Here is a 16,573-nt window from a genome sequence, read left to right on the forward strand (position 1 = left end):
TCAGAGAAGTTCTGTCATCCCTCATCCCAATAGTGGGAGATGAAGGTGAAGCAGTGGCTCTTACTTCCCAGAGCTATCACCTGAGTACTCATGGAGCAAGCAAGCTTGTCCCTTAGATCCCTGGTCAGTATAGACATTGGCTATATAAGGTACTTCAAAGGATTGGGTGGGCACTAGGCCCTGGAACACATGTGTTACATGACAGGTTTATTTCTGCTAGTAGCCAGAAGACTGGGTATGCTTCCAAGAGACTAAAGAGTCTCTGAGAAAAGACAGATACTGACTGTGGATTTCCCAGTGAAAAAGCTAGTTTGCCAATTGATTATCATATAGTGAAGGCCACATTATAATCACCCTGTAGCATACTGCTTCAGGTTTGCTGAGATGAATTTTCAGACCAAGGACAGTTATAGAGGAAGGGATGTATTGAAGTTTACAGATCCAGGGGAAGTTCCATAATTGCAGAAGAAGCTGGCCTGTTTTCACAGGACCAAGCAGAGAGAGAAGCAGAAGTCTAAAAGCCACACAGCACAGCACACTTCAGGAACTCTAGCTAGGCAAACTTTGTATATCTTTAGATCAAAATCTGAAACCCACCACCATACCTGAAGACCCACCCAGTGATACCACCTCCAGCCAGGTGGGTGCAAGTGCAAACTACAAACTAATAAAACAGTGAATATATTGGGGGGCATTTATTAAAACTACCACATACGGCCCTGGCCTCCAATAGATTTATAGCCATCACACGTTGTAAATTGTCCTCAGTTCAATTTTAAAGGTCCCCACAGTCTTGACCAATTTAACATAGTAAGTCCTATAAAATCAAATAAGTTAAATACTTCCAGCATATAAAGCACAGAGTAAACATTTTCAACTCTTATAATACATAGCAAGAAGAAACTAAAACAATGCAAACTCAGCCACCATCAAAGAAACATTAAACTGCAGTTCAAGTTCAGTATAACCAGAGACTGCCAGTCTCCTGATTTTCCAATTCTGCCCTTCCAGCTGGGCAGAGTAGCCAGGGAGCACTTTCATCCTAGGCCAACAATACGGTATATGGTAGCCCTTGCATAGTCCTGGTATGTGCAAAACATCTTCAGGTTTTCATGCAAACCATGATCCATCTTCCAGAGGCTTTTTCAGCCTATCAGGGCATCAGTCCCTGCCTTAAGCCACATCTCAGTAGCGGCTCCTGGAACCATGTGCAATTCATGTCCACTTGCATTTTTTTCATGCTTCTGACACCAATACCAGGTATGCAGGATACAGCTATAGTCTTAATTCAGGGACAAAATAAATCAATAGACAAAAGATACCCAGTAACAACTAAGAAAATGTGACATGATATGACAATCAGGATTGATAAATATACTGTAGTAAAGTAAGATGTTAATGAGGGAATCTGGACTAAGAGTACAAATAATTCTCTGTACCAACTTCACTGCTTTATTCTAAAAAATTATTTATTTATTTATTTATTGGAAGTGAATCTTTTTTTTATTAGTTATGTATATAGCGTGTATTTAGCCATGCTGGTACCATCATTAGCCTTTTCCCTGTCATCCCCCCCCACGGATTGTGGGTGTTGCATTGTAGGGGTGCCCTTCAGTTATGGGGAGGAGGCAATGTCTCTGTGCATAATGACCCAACTTATGGCTCTAACATTCTTTCCGCCCCCCTGTTCCATGAATTTCTCTGAGCCATATTGGGTTCATTTTAGGTCTATTTCAGTGACAGGAGGTCTTGGTAGTCTTTTTGTCTCTGGATATCTGATTTGGTAGGAGTTGAGTGTTCTGTGTGTCTGTCTCCTTCACCCTTGTGCTGGTACCAGGTTCATTGAGAAATCATCATTTGCTCATTATCCCATTAACTGTATGGCTTCAGCTGGTGCCCAGGTGTGGGTGCAATGGGCTGATTCTCTCCTTAGGTTCTGCATCCATCTGAAAAAGAGAAGCAAATTGTACAATGGAGAGTGAGGTCAGTGCAAGATATATGGATACCCATTAGTATTTTAGAGGGAATTTAATAGGTGTGGGCCCTCTTGTAGCCCACTGTTGGTGGGAGCTTGATATTGGAGAGAAGGCTTGTTTTTGGATATGGTTCCAACTTGTTTCCCCATCCAGGTATGGGTTCCGTTCCACTGAGCAGTTCCGTTAGCCAAAACAAGAGCAGTTGGTAACTCACTGTGGCTGTGTGCCACTATTGCACTTGTGTGAGCATCACATCAGGTTTATTGCTGTTGAGTAGCTTAAACCATTAGTTGCTTAGACAGATGTTGGTCATTTTCCTCCAGTCACTCATGTAACACCTTCTGGCACAAGACAAGCTAACTTCTGGGGATTGACTCTCTTCCAGTTTCCAGTCAGGTCATTCTGTGTTCCATACCAGCAGCATATGGTATCTTCAGCAGTAGTGTCTTACTATTAACTTTTGATGTGTCATCAGGTACTCTGACAGAATTCTGTCTTCTTTTGGGAAACCTTGTAGGTCTCTCTGATCAACAACTCATTGTGGATGTTATCCACATGCTGGTACTGGGAGTTACAGGTCAGTGCCAAGGGAAAAAAGGGAAGAAAAATATAGGTAATATAAAAGAAAAAGAAAGAAACAGGAGGAGATTGAGGGTAGTCTTTATCATTCCCTCTCCAGGCCCCTGTGAATCAGGTATTCTCTAAGCACTTGGTGAAGGTTTGACTTTTTGTATGTCTTTCAGGATATAGGATTTTGTGGGACCATTTCCTAACCCTATTTTTATTTATTAGAGAGAGAGAGAAAGAGAGAGAGAGGACAAGGCAAAGGAAGAGAGGGAGAGGGAGACAGAGAGAGAGGGAGAGAATGGTCATGTCAGGGTCTTTAACCACTGCAAATGAAACTCCAGATGCATGTGTCACCTTGTGTATCTGGCTTTCATGGATCCTGGGGAATCGAACTGAGGTCCTCTGGCTTTGCAGGCAAGCAAGCACCTTAACTACTAAGCAATCTCTCCAGCCCTATATATATATATATATTTAATTTTAGAGCGAGAGCTAGAGCGAGAGTGAGAGAGAGAGAGAAAGAGAGAGGGAATGAGAATGAATTGGTGTGTCAGGGCCTCTGTCACTGCAATCAAACTCCAGATGCTTGCATCACCTAGTGGGCATGTGTGACCTTGTGCTTTCCTCATCTCACATGAAGCTCATCTCTAGCTGGAGACTAATCCCAGCATACCTACATTAAGAAGGGAAGTGGAGATAGGAGAATCTGCTGGAATTGTAGGCTAGCTAGCCTGTCAAGTAGAATGGTGAATAGAGAGACTGCCCCTAACCAGGTGGTAGACAAGGACTGACACCTAGAACTTGTCCTCTAACTGCCATTTGTGCATTGATGTAAGTATGAGGTAAGCCTGTACCTGCAAACACATGACCATATACACATCATACAAATAAAAAAGTCCCCCCTACCAAAAAATAAAAACCACCCCCCAAAAAACCAAAGTAGGGCTGGAGAGATGGCTTAGCAGTTAAGGTGCTTGCCTACGAAGCCTATGGATCACTGTTTGACTCTCCAGATCCCACGTAAGCCAGATATATAAAGGTGTGGCCAAGTACAAGGATGCATGTACCTACTAGGTGGCACAAGTGTCTGGAGTTCAATTTCAGTGGCTGAGGCTCTGCTGTGCCAATTTTCTCTCTTTTGTGTGCGCTCTCTAAAATTAAAAAATAAAAATACATAAAAACCAAACTATTGTTCTTGTAAAGTGAAGGAAGACTGAAAATTCAGATTCTGATGGAACAGCAGCTTGAAAGATGGAACTGGTTACTGAGTACTGCTCAGATGTTCTGTGAATATCTACTGAGCACCTCCTTTATGTACATCTGTAGCAAGGAGCCCAGAATCTGGAAGCATGGGTGTGCTTCCAGGTGTGGTGGCATACCCCTGTAATCCCAGCATTGGGAAGGTAAGGAGGAAATGGCAGGAGGATCACAAGTTCCAGCGCAGCCTAGGCTACATAGCAAGACTCCATCTTAGAAAAAACAAAACAAAAAGAGGAAAAAAAAAAAAAAAAGACATATAAGTCAATAAAATACAGTTCAAAATAAAGTGGCAAAATGCCATAAAGCATACAGCAGTGTGAGTACTTGTGGGAATTGAGGAAAGAGAAAGGAATCCTTTGCCTCAGGTATTCTGAAATAGTATACAGTTGGTGTAGCTGGAAGGAAGCTTTGAAGGAAGAAAGCAAGAGTGCGTGCCTGAGATCTTGGAGACAGCAGAAGTGTTATCAAGAAGGAAAAGGAGGGAATTGAAAATAGCATATATTTGTCCTTCACTTGTGAAGCATTAGTGAACAAGGAGCAGGTATCTGTGGTCAAATTTGAATCTCCTCTACCTATAGAAACAAGGTGTGAAATGTTACTCAAAAGCCCAATTATGTTGATCATGAAGTTGGAGAAACTTGCATAGTATAGGTAGGCTCTGTAACACATGTTTAAGTCTTTGAATTAACCCTAACAAGGCTGGGCATGGTGGCGCACTCTTTTAATCCCATCACTTGGTAGACAGAGGTGGGAGGATCACCATGAGTTTGAGGTCACCCTGAGAGTACATAGTGAATTCCAGGTCAGCCTGAGCTAGAGTGAAACCCTGCCTCAAACAAACAAATAAACAAACAAAAACAGAAAGAAAGAAAGAAAAATAACCATAACAAGGAATTGGGGAGATGGCCTAGTGGATAAGAGCAAGCATATTATTGTGCAAGCATAAGGATCCAAATTTGATCCCTAGCATCCATGTTGAAATCCAGGCATGGCCATACATGCCTGCAAACCCAGTCTTGAAGAGAGTGGAGAGGGGAAGATGGCTGGGGCTCTCTTGTCAGCCAGTCTAGCTGGAAAATCAGCTCTAGGTGCAGTGAGAAACTCTGTCTGAAGGAAATAAGATGGATGAGAGATGGAGTTCATGCATGTACACATGTGCACATATCTATGCACACACATGCTACACACACCAAAAAAAACCACAATAAAAACACATGGGTTATCTTTGAAAAATACAAAGGAATTAATTTTGAGAATTGACGGAGGTGAAATAATAAGCATTTGCTTTGTGTTTTCATAAAAAATATATATCATGGTATTGCTGTCAAGTTCACTTTGCTTGTAGCAGTCACCCCACCAAAAACAGTCTGTGGGAACAAGGGTTTATTTTAGCTTACAGGCTTGAGGGGAAGCTCCATGATGGCAGCAGAAAACGATGGCATGGGAAGAGGGTGGACATCACCTCCTGGCCAACATCAGACAATAGCAACAGGAGAGTGTGCCAAACACTGGCAAGGGTAAACTGGCTATAATACCCATAAGTCTGCCCTCAACAATATACTGCCTCCAGGAGTCATTAATTCCTAAATATTCCATCAGCTGGGAACCTAGCATTCAGAACATCTAAGTTCATGGAGGACATCTGAATCAAACCACCACATTCCACCCCCTAGCCCCCATAAACTGATAACCATCCATGATGTAAAATATAACACATTCAGACCAACTTTAAAAGTTCCTATAGTTTTATCCATTTCCGTGATGTTCAAACATCCCCATAGTCCAAGATCTTTTAACCAACCATAGTACCAGGAATATCCCCCAAAACCCATAATGACACAGAATAAACATTCACACTGCAAAAGATGGTATTGGGCAAAGCAAAGAAATACAAGACGTAAACAGGGCAAACATCAAACTCTGTAACTCCAAGTCCAACAACTCTAGTCAGTGACAAATCTCCAAGTCTGATAATTCTAACCAGCAACAAGTCTCTGGACTTCCAATTCTGCCCCTCCAGCTAGGCTATTCACATTCCTGGAAAACTTCATCTGGAGCCCTCAGCTCTCCTTAGTAGCCATCTTGTGGTCCTGTCATCTCCACTGCAACCCACAGTTCATCCTCAGAGCTCTATCGGGTCTCCATGCAGGTGATCCTGCTTCACACTGCCCATGGCCATTTCCAAAACACAAGACCGTTTTTTAAATTCAATGACCATCTCTGTTCTGCATTTCTTATATGCCATAATACCAGGTGGGGTGCCAGTTTGTTAATTCAGGGGGAAATAAAGTAGACTTTGGAGAACAGGATACTCCTTTAGTTGGCCCAATCTCAGTGGTTGTAATTTCGTACAATTGTAGCTGAATAGGCAGTAGTTTCAGCTCCAAAGATTTCATTTTTTCTGTGCCACATCCCTCTGCTCTCACCAGTCCATTTCCATGCAATGCAACCCTACACAAATTCTCAGGACAGAGGCGTAACAGCAAGCCTGTCACACAAACTGCTTCTAGCCCAGTCCAAGCAAAGCACTCATCCTCATAAGACAAACCTCACAGTCCTTAGTTCTTACTGCCTTCAGGTCTTTCAACTCTGATCAGAATAGTCCATCAAGCTGCACTTACAGCACTGCAAGGCATCTCTTAGGCCAAGATTTCAAATCCTTCTGTATTCCTCTCCAAAATCAGCTCCAAAAGGTCAAAAGCCACATGCTCTGGTGTCTGTTAGGAATGACTGCACTTCTTGGTACCAACTTTACTGTTGCAGTTAAGTTCACATTGCTGGCAGAAATCACCCAACCAAGTGAAGCTTTTAGGGAAAAGGGGTTTATTTTGGCTTACAGACTTAAGGAGAAGCTCCATGATTGTGGGGAGATTGATGGCATGAACAGAGAGTGGACATCACCGCTTCATCAACAGCAGGTGGACAACAGCAACAGGAGAGTGTGCCAAACACTGGCAAGGGGAAACTGGCCATAATACACTGCCTCCAGGAGGCATTAATTCCCATGTCTTCATCAGCTGGAACCTAGCATTCAGAACACCTATGTTTATGGAAGATACCTGAATCAAACTATCACACTTGGTAATCAATAAATGACTGAGTGCAGAAATATTTGAGTTAGTAGATGAAGATTCATGATGGAATTCAAGTGTCACTAATGATGTAATAGATCTGCAGGGATCATCTATAGCTGCTAATATAACAAAAAGAAAGATAATCAGAATTGTGTATCTTAATGTAATTTTGCAATAGCACTTATGATGCATTCATACCAAAACTATTAAACCTGAACTTGATAAGTATCTGTATCCAACTACTAGAGGAGAGAAGAACATGTTAAATTATATCAGAGGAATGCATAGCAAATATCAGACTGAGAATGTAGAGACCCATACTCTAGTATGTTTAGCAAGTAAATTGAGTGAGGAATGGGGAAAGTGAGAGGGAAGAAATGGGGGTGAAGAGACAGATTCAGATATTAGGTGGCTAGTATTGCTTTTACGTATTTAATTTTTGGATGAAGTGATAATGATATTTGAGATTAACTTTACAATCTGACTTCAAGGCTAGAGCTATAGCTCTGGTGGTAGAGTGTGCGTGGAGTATTCCTGAGGTCTGGGTTCAATTCTTAGCACTGCTTAAACTGAGTTTCATGGTACATGCCTATAATCCTAGCACTTGGGAGTTAGGGCAGGAGGATCAGAAGTTCAAGGTCGTCCTTGATTCCATAGTAATTTCTAGGCTAGTCTGGGCTACATAGGTTCCTGTCTTAAAAAAGGAAAAAAAAAGAGCCAGGCATGGTGGCGCACGCCTTTAATCCCAGCATTTGGGAGGCAGAGGTAGGAGGAACACCAGAAGTTCAAGGCCACCCTGAGACTACAGAGTTAATTCCAGGTCAGCCTGGACTAGAGTGAGACCCTACCTCGAAAATCAAAAAAAAAAAAAAAAAAAAAATTAAGTGAGAGGGAGCAGTTGAAATATTGATAAAGCAGGATTGGTATGAAGTTTGTCACTGGTGAAGCCATGAGCACATGAGATTTGTTCTGTATATGTATTTAACTTTTTATTCTATTTTTTTAATCGTGGGAGAGTGATGGCTGAATAGGAACTTGATAAATGGAATTGTATACCTTTTGCGTGGTGCTGATGAGTAAATATTATCAGCTTTTGCCTTAGAATTTATGTTCATGTTTTAGTACTAGTAGTTTGTTTTTATTGCTGTTTAGTATCCATTGTATAAGTATACCTCTGTTTTTTACTTCTGAAGATTAATGTTTTCATATGTGTGCCTATATACATAAATAAAACTACCATGAACATTCTTCTGGTAAACATAAGGCATTCAGATCTCTTGGGAATTATTGGGTCATAGGGTAGACATATTGTCAAATAGTTTTTTCAAATGATTGTATCAATTTTCAGTAGTGCCCCCAATGTATGGAAATTCTGGTTTCTTCATATTCTTGCCAATACATTTTAATTATATTACAACTTTCTAATTTTACATGTTGTGATGGAGATTGAACTTTAAATTTGAATGAATGGTTTTGCTTGTTTATTTGCATATTTATTTGTGCTTAGAATTGAACCCAGAGCCTTGGGCATGGTAACCATATGTTCTACCACTAAGACATACATACAGCCCCTGGTAATAGTCTTTTACATCAAATATCACACTGATATATATATAATTGTTGGGTTTTAATTATAATAGCTTCCTCATTGTAATTCTTAAACTGTTGTGGTTAGCTTCACTCAACATCTAAACCAGCACAGCTTATGGGAGGAAGAGAAGCTTACAGATTCAGGGGGAAATTCCATCAGTGGTGGAAGAAGCTCCTTCCTTACATCCAAGCGGAAAGAAACAACTGTATAGCTAGCAAACACCAAAAGCATTAAGCATAAACCTGGCATCTAGAAACAGGGACACTGCTAGAGCTCAGACTTCTCTGCATACCTTTGGGCTGGACCCCAGAATCACAACCCCCCCCCGCCACACACACACACACACACACACACACACACACACACACACACACACAAGTCCTCCAGCCAGCAGCTGGAGACCTGAGTTTATAAGCTTTAATAAAACACCCAAGTCTGTTGGGGTGGGGAGGTATACATTCAAAGTACCATTCTAATCTATTCCTTTTTTTCTTTTTAACAGTTGTCACAGGTGGTACTGATGGAATTGGAAAATCATATGCAGAAGAGGTAGGCAATTGTCAAGATCATTTTTAATAAGCAAGAATCAATACAGAGTATTGTTTTTTGATATTTACAACACAAAAATTTAACATTGCATAATACAAATGTTTATTTCTGTCTTGTTACAATATTACACCTGTATTCATAAATTTTAAAAGCAGATATCTGTAAAGTAAATGTAAAAGTTTATATTGGCCAGTTGAAATTGTGAGAAGTTAATTTTACTTGTATTGTATGTCATTTAAATGTGGATAGTCCTTGTTTTTTTTTTTTTTTTTTTTTTTTTCGAGGTAGGGTCTCACTCTAGCTCAGGCTGACCTGGAATTCACTATGTATTCTCAGGGTGGCCTTGAGCTCATGGCGATCCTCCTACCTCTGCCTCCCTAGTGCTGGGATTAAAGGTGTGTGCCACCACATCTGCATCAGTCCTTGGTTTTTAAAGTATTATTTTGAGCCTTTCCCAAAAGAGAAGCCATAACCACTGGAGGGTAATGAATGCATCATTCAGTTCATGCCAAGATGATGGTGCTCTAAAGTATATGTACTCACTCCGTGGCTCTTACATTCTTTTTGCTCCCTCTTTGACAGTGTTCCCTTTGCCTTGGAGGTCATGTTGTAAGTCTCCTTAAGTGCTGAGCTCTGTGCATCGTCTGAATTCCTGCTATGAGTTTTGAGTCACCTCATGTCTATCACCGTCTGTATAGAGGCAATTCTCTAGGTAGCAGTGAGAATAGCATTCATATTCTTTCCAGAACTACTTTTTTTTTAAACAGAGAGATAGTGGGTACATCAGGACCTCTAGCCACTACAAACAAATTGCATGCACATGTGCCACCTTGTGCATCTGGCTTATGTGGGTACTGGGGAATCAAACCTGAGTTGTTAGGCTTTGCCAGCAAGCACCTTAACTGCTAAGCCATCTCCCCAGCCCCAGAACTGCTTTTGCCGTTTCCTGAGCCCTTGTGGGTGTGATAGAGATGACTCACTCAGTGCTAAGCCTCTGGTTTTCTTTTCTTGCCATTTTGATGAGTTTTGGGTCTCCTTGGTATTTGCCCACCATCTGTATAAAGAAGGTTCTCTATCCAAAAGTGAGAATAGCTTTAATCAGAGTGTTTAGGGGGCATGGTGGCGTATGCCTTTAATCCAAGCACTTGGAAGGCAGAGGTAGGAAAATTGTTGTGAGTTTGAGGCCAGCCTGGAACTACAAAATGAGTTCCAGGTCAGCTTTGGCTAGTCAGGTCCTACTTTGAGAAAATTAAAACTAAAACTAAAAAACAACAAAATAACAGGGTTTAAACATGCATACTTAGGTCTTTCCAGAGCATAATGTTTCTCTATTTAGCCAGTGAACAGTGGAAGCTACCCTCTAGTGTCTACAACCTTCCAAGCTACAGAGTTTTGCATGAATTCTTTTCCATTGGGCAGGTCTTATATCCAATCAGAGAGCAGTTGATTATCCCCATAACTTTTTGTACCACTATTGCACTGGTGGGTACATCTTGCCTGGCTGGTTAATACTATAGCTTGCAGGATCCACTGCTTGTTCAGATTGAAGAGAACTTGTCCCCCAGCAGCTCATATAGCACCTTCCAGCACTACGGAAGGCTTTCTCAGTTCCGGCTTTATTTCTCAGTGTTCTGTAACTGCAGCCTGTTTACCTTTTATTCCTATGATCATAATTATTATTACTGTATAAATTAGTTACAGGCATCATAATAATTCACCTAAGAGCCAAAGCATTCATCTGTATAACTCCAGTACAATGCTTTTATGAGGAAGTCTAAGTTGACATAGTACTATTATACAATACAGAGGCTCTGTGAAGGTTTCCTTGTAATGTATAATGTGTAATGCTCGTAATGTGTTTTTTAGTTCCCTACAAACTCAGTTAGATTATAGATTGTATTTGTATTGTGTCCCTTTGTTTCCATTAAACTGGAAGAGTTTCTTAGTCTTCTTCTTTTCTTCTTCTTACACAATGACACATTTTTGTTGTGCTGAAGGTTGAGTTTAGAGCCTCACAATGCTAGGGAAGGGCTCTGCTACTGAGCTACACTCCTGATTGACACGACACTTATTTTGCAAAGATTTGAATTGACTGTTTCCTTACGATTAGATTCAGGATGAACTTTTTTTGTTTTTGGTTTTGTGACGTATGGTCTCACTGTAGCTCAGGGTGACCTATTTAGTCTCAGGGTGGCCTTGAACTTATGGCAATCCACCTACCTCTGCCTTTCAAGTGCCAGAATTAAAGGCATGTGCCACCAGCAGGACAAACCTTTTGGTTTTTCAAGGTAGGGTTTTACACTAGCCTAGGCTGACCTGGAACTCACTATGTAGTCTCAGGATGGCGTCGAACTCTTGGCGATCCTCCTACCTCTGCCTCCTGAGTGCTATGATTAAAGATGTGTGCTACCATGCCCGGCTAGGATAAACATTTTTAAAAACAGTTTTATTTATTTATTTTCAAGCACAAAGAAAGAAGAGACAAACAGAGAGAATGGGCATGCCAGGGACTCCAGCTACTGCAAACAACTCCAGAAGCATAGACCATTTTGTGCACCTGGCTTTTATGTGACTACTGAGTAATTGAACTCCAGTTGGGTCTTTGCAGCTAAGTGCCTTAACTGCTGAGCCATCTCACCAGCCTAAGATAAACATTTTTTAACATCAATAGTAATGCAAATGACATTAATCTTTCTGAGCTCATCTTACCAAAAGGTAGAAGTCCATTTGTTATATTATTGATTGGAATAGGGTAAACAAAATTCTGTCTCCCATAATTACCTGTTACAAAAGTGATTAATAAGGAATATGAGATGATACTTTGAGACAGTCTTCTAAAAATTTTTTTTAATTTACTTAAATGGTTTAAAGATCCATTGAGAGTTTTACCTAAATTAGTTATTACAATTTGTGGTTATAAAGTAGCCATTTTCTGATATCTCCTATATTTATTAAATGGTATTTTCTCTCTTTTTTTTAAAATTATTTATTTATTTATTTATTTATTTGAGAGCGACAGACACAGAGAGAAAGACAGATAGAGGGAGAGAGAGAGAATGGGCGCGCCAGGGCTTCCAGCCTCTGCAAACGAACTCCAAATGCGTGCGCCCCCTTGTGCATCTGGCTAACGTGGGACCTGGGGAACCGAGCCTTGAACCGGGGTCCTTAGGCTTCACAGGCAAGCGCTTAACCGCTAAGCCATCTCTCCAGCCCTTTGAAAGAGAGTCTTCCTTAGCCAAAGCTAATCTGGAACACACTACATAGCACAAGCCAATCTCGAACTTTTGCTAGTTCTTCTGCCTCAGTCTCTCCTGAGTGCTGAGATTAAAGGCATAAGCCAAGTATGATGCCTGGAGTATGTTTTTCTATAAAGAAGAGTTTTTTTCTACTCCTCCTCTGATATATATATTTAGTATCAATATAGGGTACTTGATTCTTTAGTGGTTTGATAACAGATTTACTTAATAAATTATCAGATTTCATTATTTTTATAAATAATGATCTTTCATAGTTTCATTCAAAATACCACTTATTAGTTAATAAAAGCTGACTTTAGGACTTAAGAGTGAAATATTACTTTATTAAGTCACTTATATGTCACAGTAACCAAAGTGGTGCTCATTTACAAACTGTCTGGATTAGTTCAATAAAAAGTGTTGTGCATATTAGTGTTTTTTCCTCTGCCTCCATATTTATATATATATGTGGAGGGGGGAGGGTAGGAACCACATTCCTGTAGATGCTTTGTATTTTAGGTAACAGGTAGTGCTAGATACACACACAGAAGATGTTATTTAGGAAATTGTTAGTTTGTTCATTAACTATTATAGTTTGCCTTAGGTGACCCAACTATTTAATGTCTGTACTACTTGCTTTTCTCATTGTTGTGACAAAATCAATATAGAGGATGGAGAAAATGGTCCAGCTCATTCATTAAGACATTTCCTGTTCAAGCATGAGGGTCACGAGAGACTGCTTGAGTTTCATCCCCAGGACCCACACAAACAGCTGCATGTGGCATCACTTCTGTAACCCCGGTTCTCTGGGGAACAGAGACCTTGGAGTCACCTGAACCTTTGGTAGTCCAGTAAGGGGGACACTAGCTGGCTCTGGGATCAGTAAGAGGCTCAGGCTAAAATAAGAATGGGTGGAAAAATGAAGCAGGACACCACCTGATGTTTAATTTGGGCTATCACAGATGAGTGTGCCCTGTCATAGACCAGCAGGTGGACCTTCAAGGATACATGCACATGTACATACCACACACAATCACAAGAGTGCAACTTGAAGGAAGAGTTCACTTTGGATCATGATTTGAGGATATGATCCTTCATGGTGGTAGCTGATTATACTGCATTCACAGTCTGGAAACTGAGAGAGATAAATGTGGGTGCTCAGTTCACTTTCTTCTTTTTGTTTAGTTCATGATCCTAGCCCATGAGATGTTATTGTCCATATTCAGAATGGGATCTTCTCTATTTAGTTAAATAGACACACCCAGAGGTGTGTTTCCATGATGATTCTAAATTTAGTCAAGTTAAAGATGGTTAACTATTACAATGCTCAAAAAAAGAGGGTAAACTGACCTTATTTATAAGAACAGCTAACATTACAAAAAATTTTGTTGTTTATTTTTATTTATTTATTTGAGAGAGAGAGAGGGACGAGGAGAGGGAGAGATTGGGCACGCCAGAACCTCCAGCCTCTGCAAACGAACTCCAGATGCATGTGCCACCTTGTGCATCTGGCTTCCGTGGGTCTTGGAGAATTGAGCCTCGAATTGGAGTCCTTAGGCTTCACAGACAAGCACTTAACTACTAAGCCATCTCTCTGGCCCTGCATACATTTTAATTGTATTTTTCCTTGTCAGCTTACTAATTGTTTAAAAAATTATTTATTTATTGACTTGAGACAGAGAACAAGGCAGAAAGAGTGAGAGAACATGGATGCACCAGGGCCTTGTGCCTCTGTAAACAAACTCCAGATGCAAGCGTCACTTTGTGTAACTGGTTTTATGTGGGTACTTGGGAATCGAATACAGGCACTCAATTGTGACCAGTAAGTGTCATTAATCATTGACTGTCTTTCCAGTCCTAATTTTTAAAAATTTGCTGATCTTTTGTTAATGTATTCAGTTATAACAACTTTTCCTAAATTAATCATTCACCGTATTTCCAGTCCTAATTTTAAAAAATTTACTAATCTTTTGTTAATATAACAACTTTCCTAAACTTGCTTTATATCACAGAAGTAGTAGAACACATAACCATTTATAAAATTCCAATCAATATAGATAGATCTAAATTTTTCTTTCTTTTTTTTTTTGTTTGGCTTTTCGAGATAGGGTCTCACTCTAGCCTGGAATTCATTATGTAGTGTAAGTGTGGCCTCAAACTCATCGTGATCCTCCTATCTCTGCTGCCTGAGTGCTGGGATTAAAGACGTGTGCCACCATTTCTGGCTCTGAACTTTTATTATTATTATTATTATTATTTTTTTGAGGTAGGTCTCCCTGTAGCCCAGGCTGACTTGGAATTCACTGTGTGGTCTCAGTGGCCTTGAACTCACAGTAGTCATCCTACCTCTGCCTTCTGAGTATGGGGATTAAAAGGAGTGAACCACCATGCCTGGCAGATCCAAAGTCTGAAGTTACTCTCTTTCTAAAATACTTTGAGATTTAAGTACTTGACTAGCAAGATAATCCTTTGGGAGATTCTTCCTATAAAGACTTTCCTTTTGATCGACTGTTCATTATACCTATATTCATTTTGCAATTTGAATTAATCTCTTAGTTAGGTTTTCTTAAAATAGAAATATATCTAATTTATATTTTATAATGAAATTCATTAGTGTGATTCAATTTTTTTTTTCCAGTTAGCAAAACGTGGAATGAAGGTTGTCTTAATCAGCAGGTCCCAGGATAAACTGAACCAGGTTTCCAGTGAAATCAGTAAGTTTTTATATTAAACAACCACATAACAAAAGGAATATAGTTAAACTAAGCTGAGCACTTTCAAACAGATATATGGCAATGAAATACTTGTTTAGAGTTTGGAAAATTCATTTTTCATACTGTTCATGGTGTGTTTTAAGATGAACTGTCTTTTTAAAAACTTTATTGATAGCTTCCATAATTATAGACAATAATACATGATAATTCCCTCTCCACTCCCACTTTTCTCCTCACAAAGCTACCCTCTATCATATCCCCTCCCCTCTCAATCAGTCTGTCTTTTTTATTTTGATGTCATTGTCTTTTCTTCCTGTTATGATAGTCTTGTGCAGGTAGTGCCAGGCACTGAGAAGTCATGGATATCCAGACAATTTTGTGTCTGGAAGAGTGCATTGTAAGGAGTCCTACCCTTCCTTTGATTCTTGTATTTTTTTCCACCACCTCTTCCGCAAGGTACCCTGAGCCTTGGATAGATGTGTGATAGAGATGTCTCAGTGCTAAACACTCCTTTGTCACCTCTTCTCAGTACTATGGTGGCTTTTGAGCCATCTCAGTGGTCACTGCCATCTGAAAAGAAACTTCTTTAACCAAAAGTGAGAGTAACACTAATTAATGGTTATAAACATTAAGAAAAGTGCTTACAGGTCACTTTGGTGGGCATAATATATGCATTTAGCCAGACACCAGCAGGTGTTACCTTCCTAGGGCTCATGACCTCCTCTACCATATAGACTTTTGACTAGGTTTTCAATACCAGGCATGTGTTCCCTTCCTATAGAGTGGACCTCCATTCCAATTTTCCCCATAACAGACAGGCCACTATCACAGTAGTTGGCACATTTGTCTTAGTTGGCCAATCTTAGGGTTACAAAGTCCACTGTTGTTTACCACTGTTGATGACCTCTCTCTTTACTTTAGGGCTGCATGCAGTGTAGCTTTTTCTAGCTTTCTGTCAACTGGTTAAAAAGGAAGAGGTTTTCAGCTCACCTCCAGCTTGATTTCTCAGTAATCTGCTGCCCAAGCATGTTGATCCTGCAGCAATAGGTTCTTACCATCTATTAATGGTAGGCAACCAAGAGCTTTGGCAATGGCCTGTAATGTTTTTGAAACCTCCCTGGCCAAAAACTCACTAGAAGATATCCCATCCCTGGCACTGAAAATTTTCTACTAATAATCTATGGCTTCTGGGCGTGTCATTATCCAAAGTAATAGGTTTCCATATAGGTTATTCATAACATGTTAATTAAAATTATTTATTTATTTATTTATTTATTTGGAGGAGTGAGAGGCAGATAGACAGAATGGTGCACCAGGGCCTCTAGACACAACAAATAAACTCCAGATGCATGTTCTCCCTTGTACATTTGTCTTTAAGTGGGTATTGTGGAATAGAAGCTGGGTCCTTTGGTTTTGCAGGCTTCCATTCTGCAAGCCTGTGCCTTTTGGTTGGGGCATTGAGGCCGTTGATACTGAGTTATTATTGAAAGGTGTATATTTATTCTTGTCATTCTTTGCTTTTGTAGTGCTTCTGGTTTTTCTTTTATTCTCTTGTATTTACTATTATTTGGATATGATTTATTTTATTCTGCTTTCTCATGTACGTGCT

General features: G+C 40.1%; 1 protein-coding gene across 2 annotated transcripts in view; it reads left to right on the forward strand.

Moving 5' to 3' along the window:
- The window catches only part of Hsd17b12 (hydroxysteroid 17-beta dehydrogenase 12), a 247,081-nt gene that overhangs the window by 81,040 nt on the left and 149,468 nt on the right, over positions 1–16,573 (forward strand). For both annotated transcript variants that reach the window (XM_045159260.1, XM_004663338.2), the window contains exons 2-3: positions 8,968–9,014; positions 14,889–14,964. In XM_045159260.1, coding sequence (XP_045015195.1) covers positions 8,968–9,014; positions 14,889–14,964 — 123 coding nt within the window. The remainder of the gene's footprint in view (positions 1–8,967; positions 9,015–14,888; positions 14,965–16,573) is intronic.

This window comes from Jaculus jaculus, chromosome 9 (assembly GCF_020740685.1).
Source record: "Jaculus jaculus isolate mJacJac1 chromosome 9, mJacJac1.mat.Y.cur, whole genome shotgun sequence".
Classification (NCBI taxonomy): Eukaryota; Metazoa; Chordata; class Mammalia; order Rodentia; family Dipodidae; genus Jaculus; species Jaculus jaculus.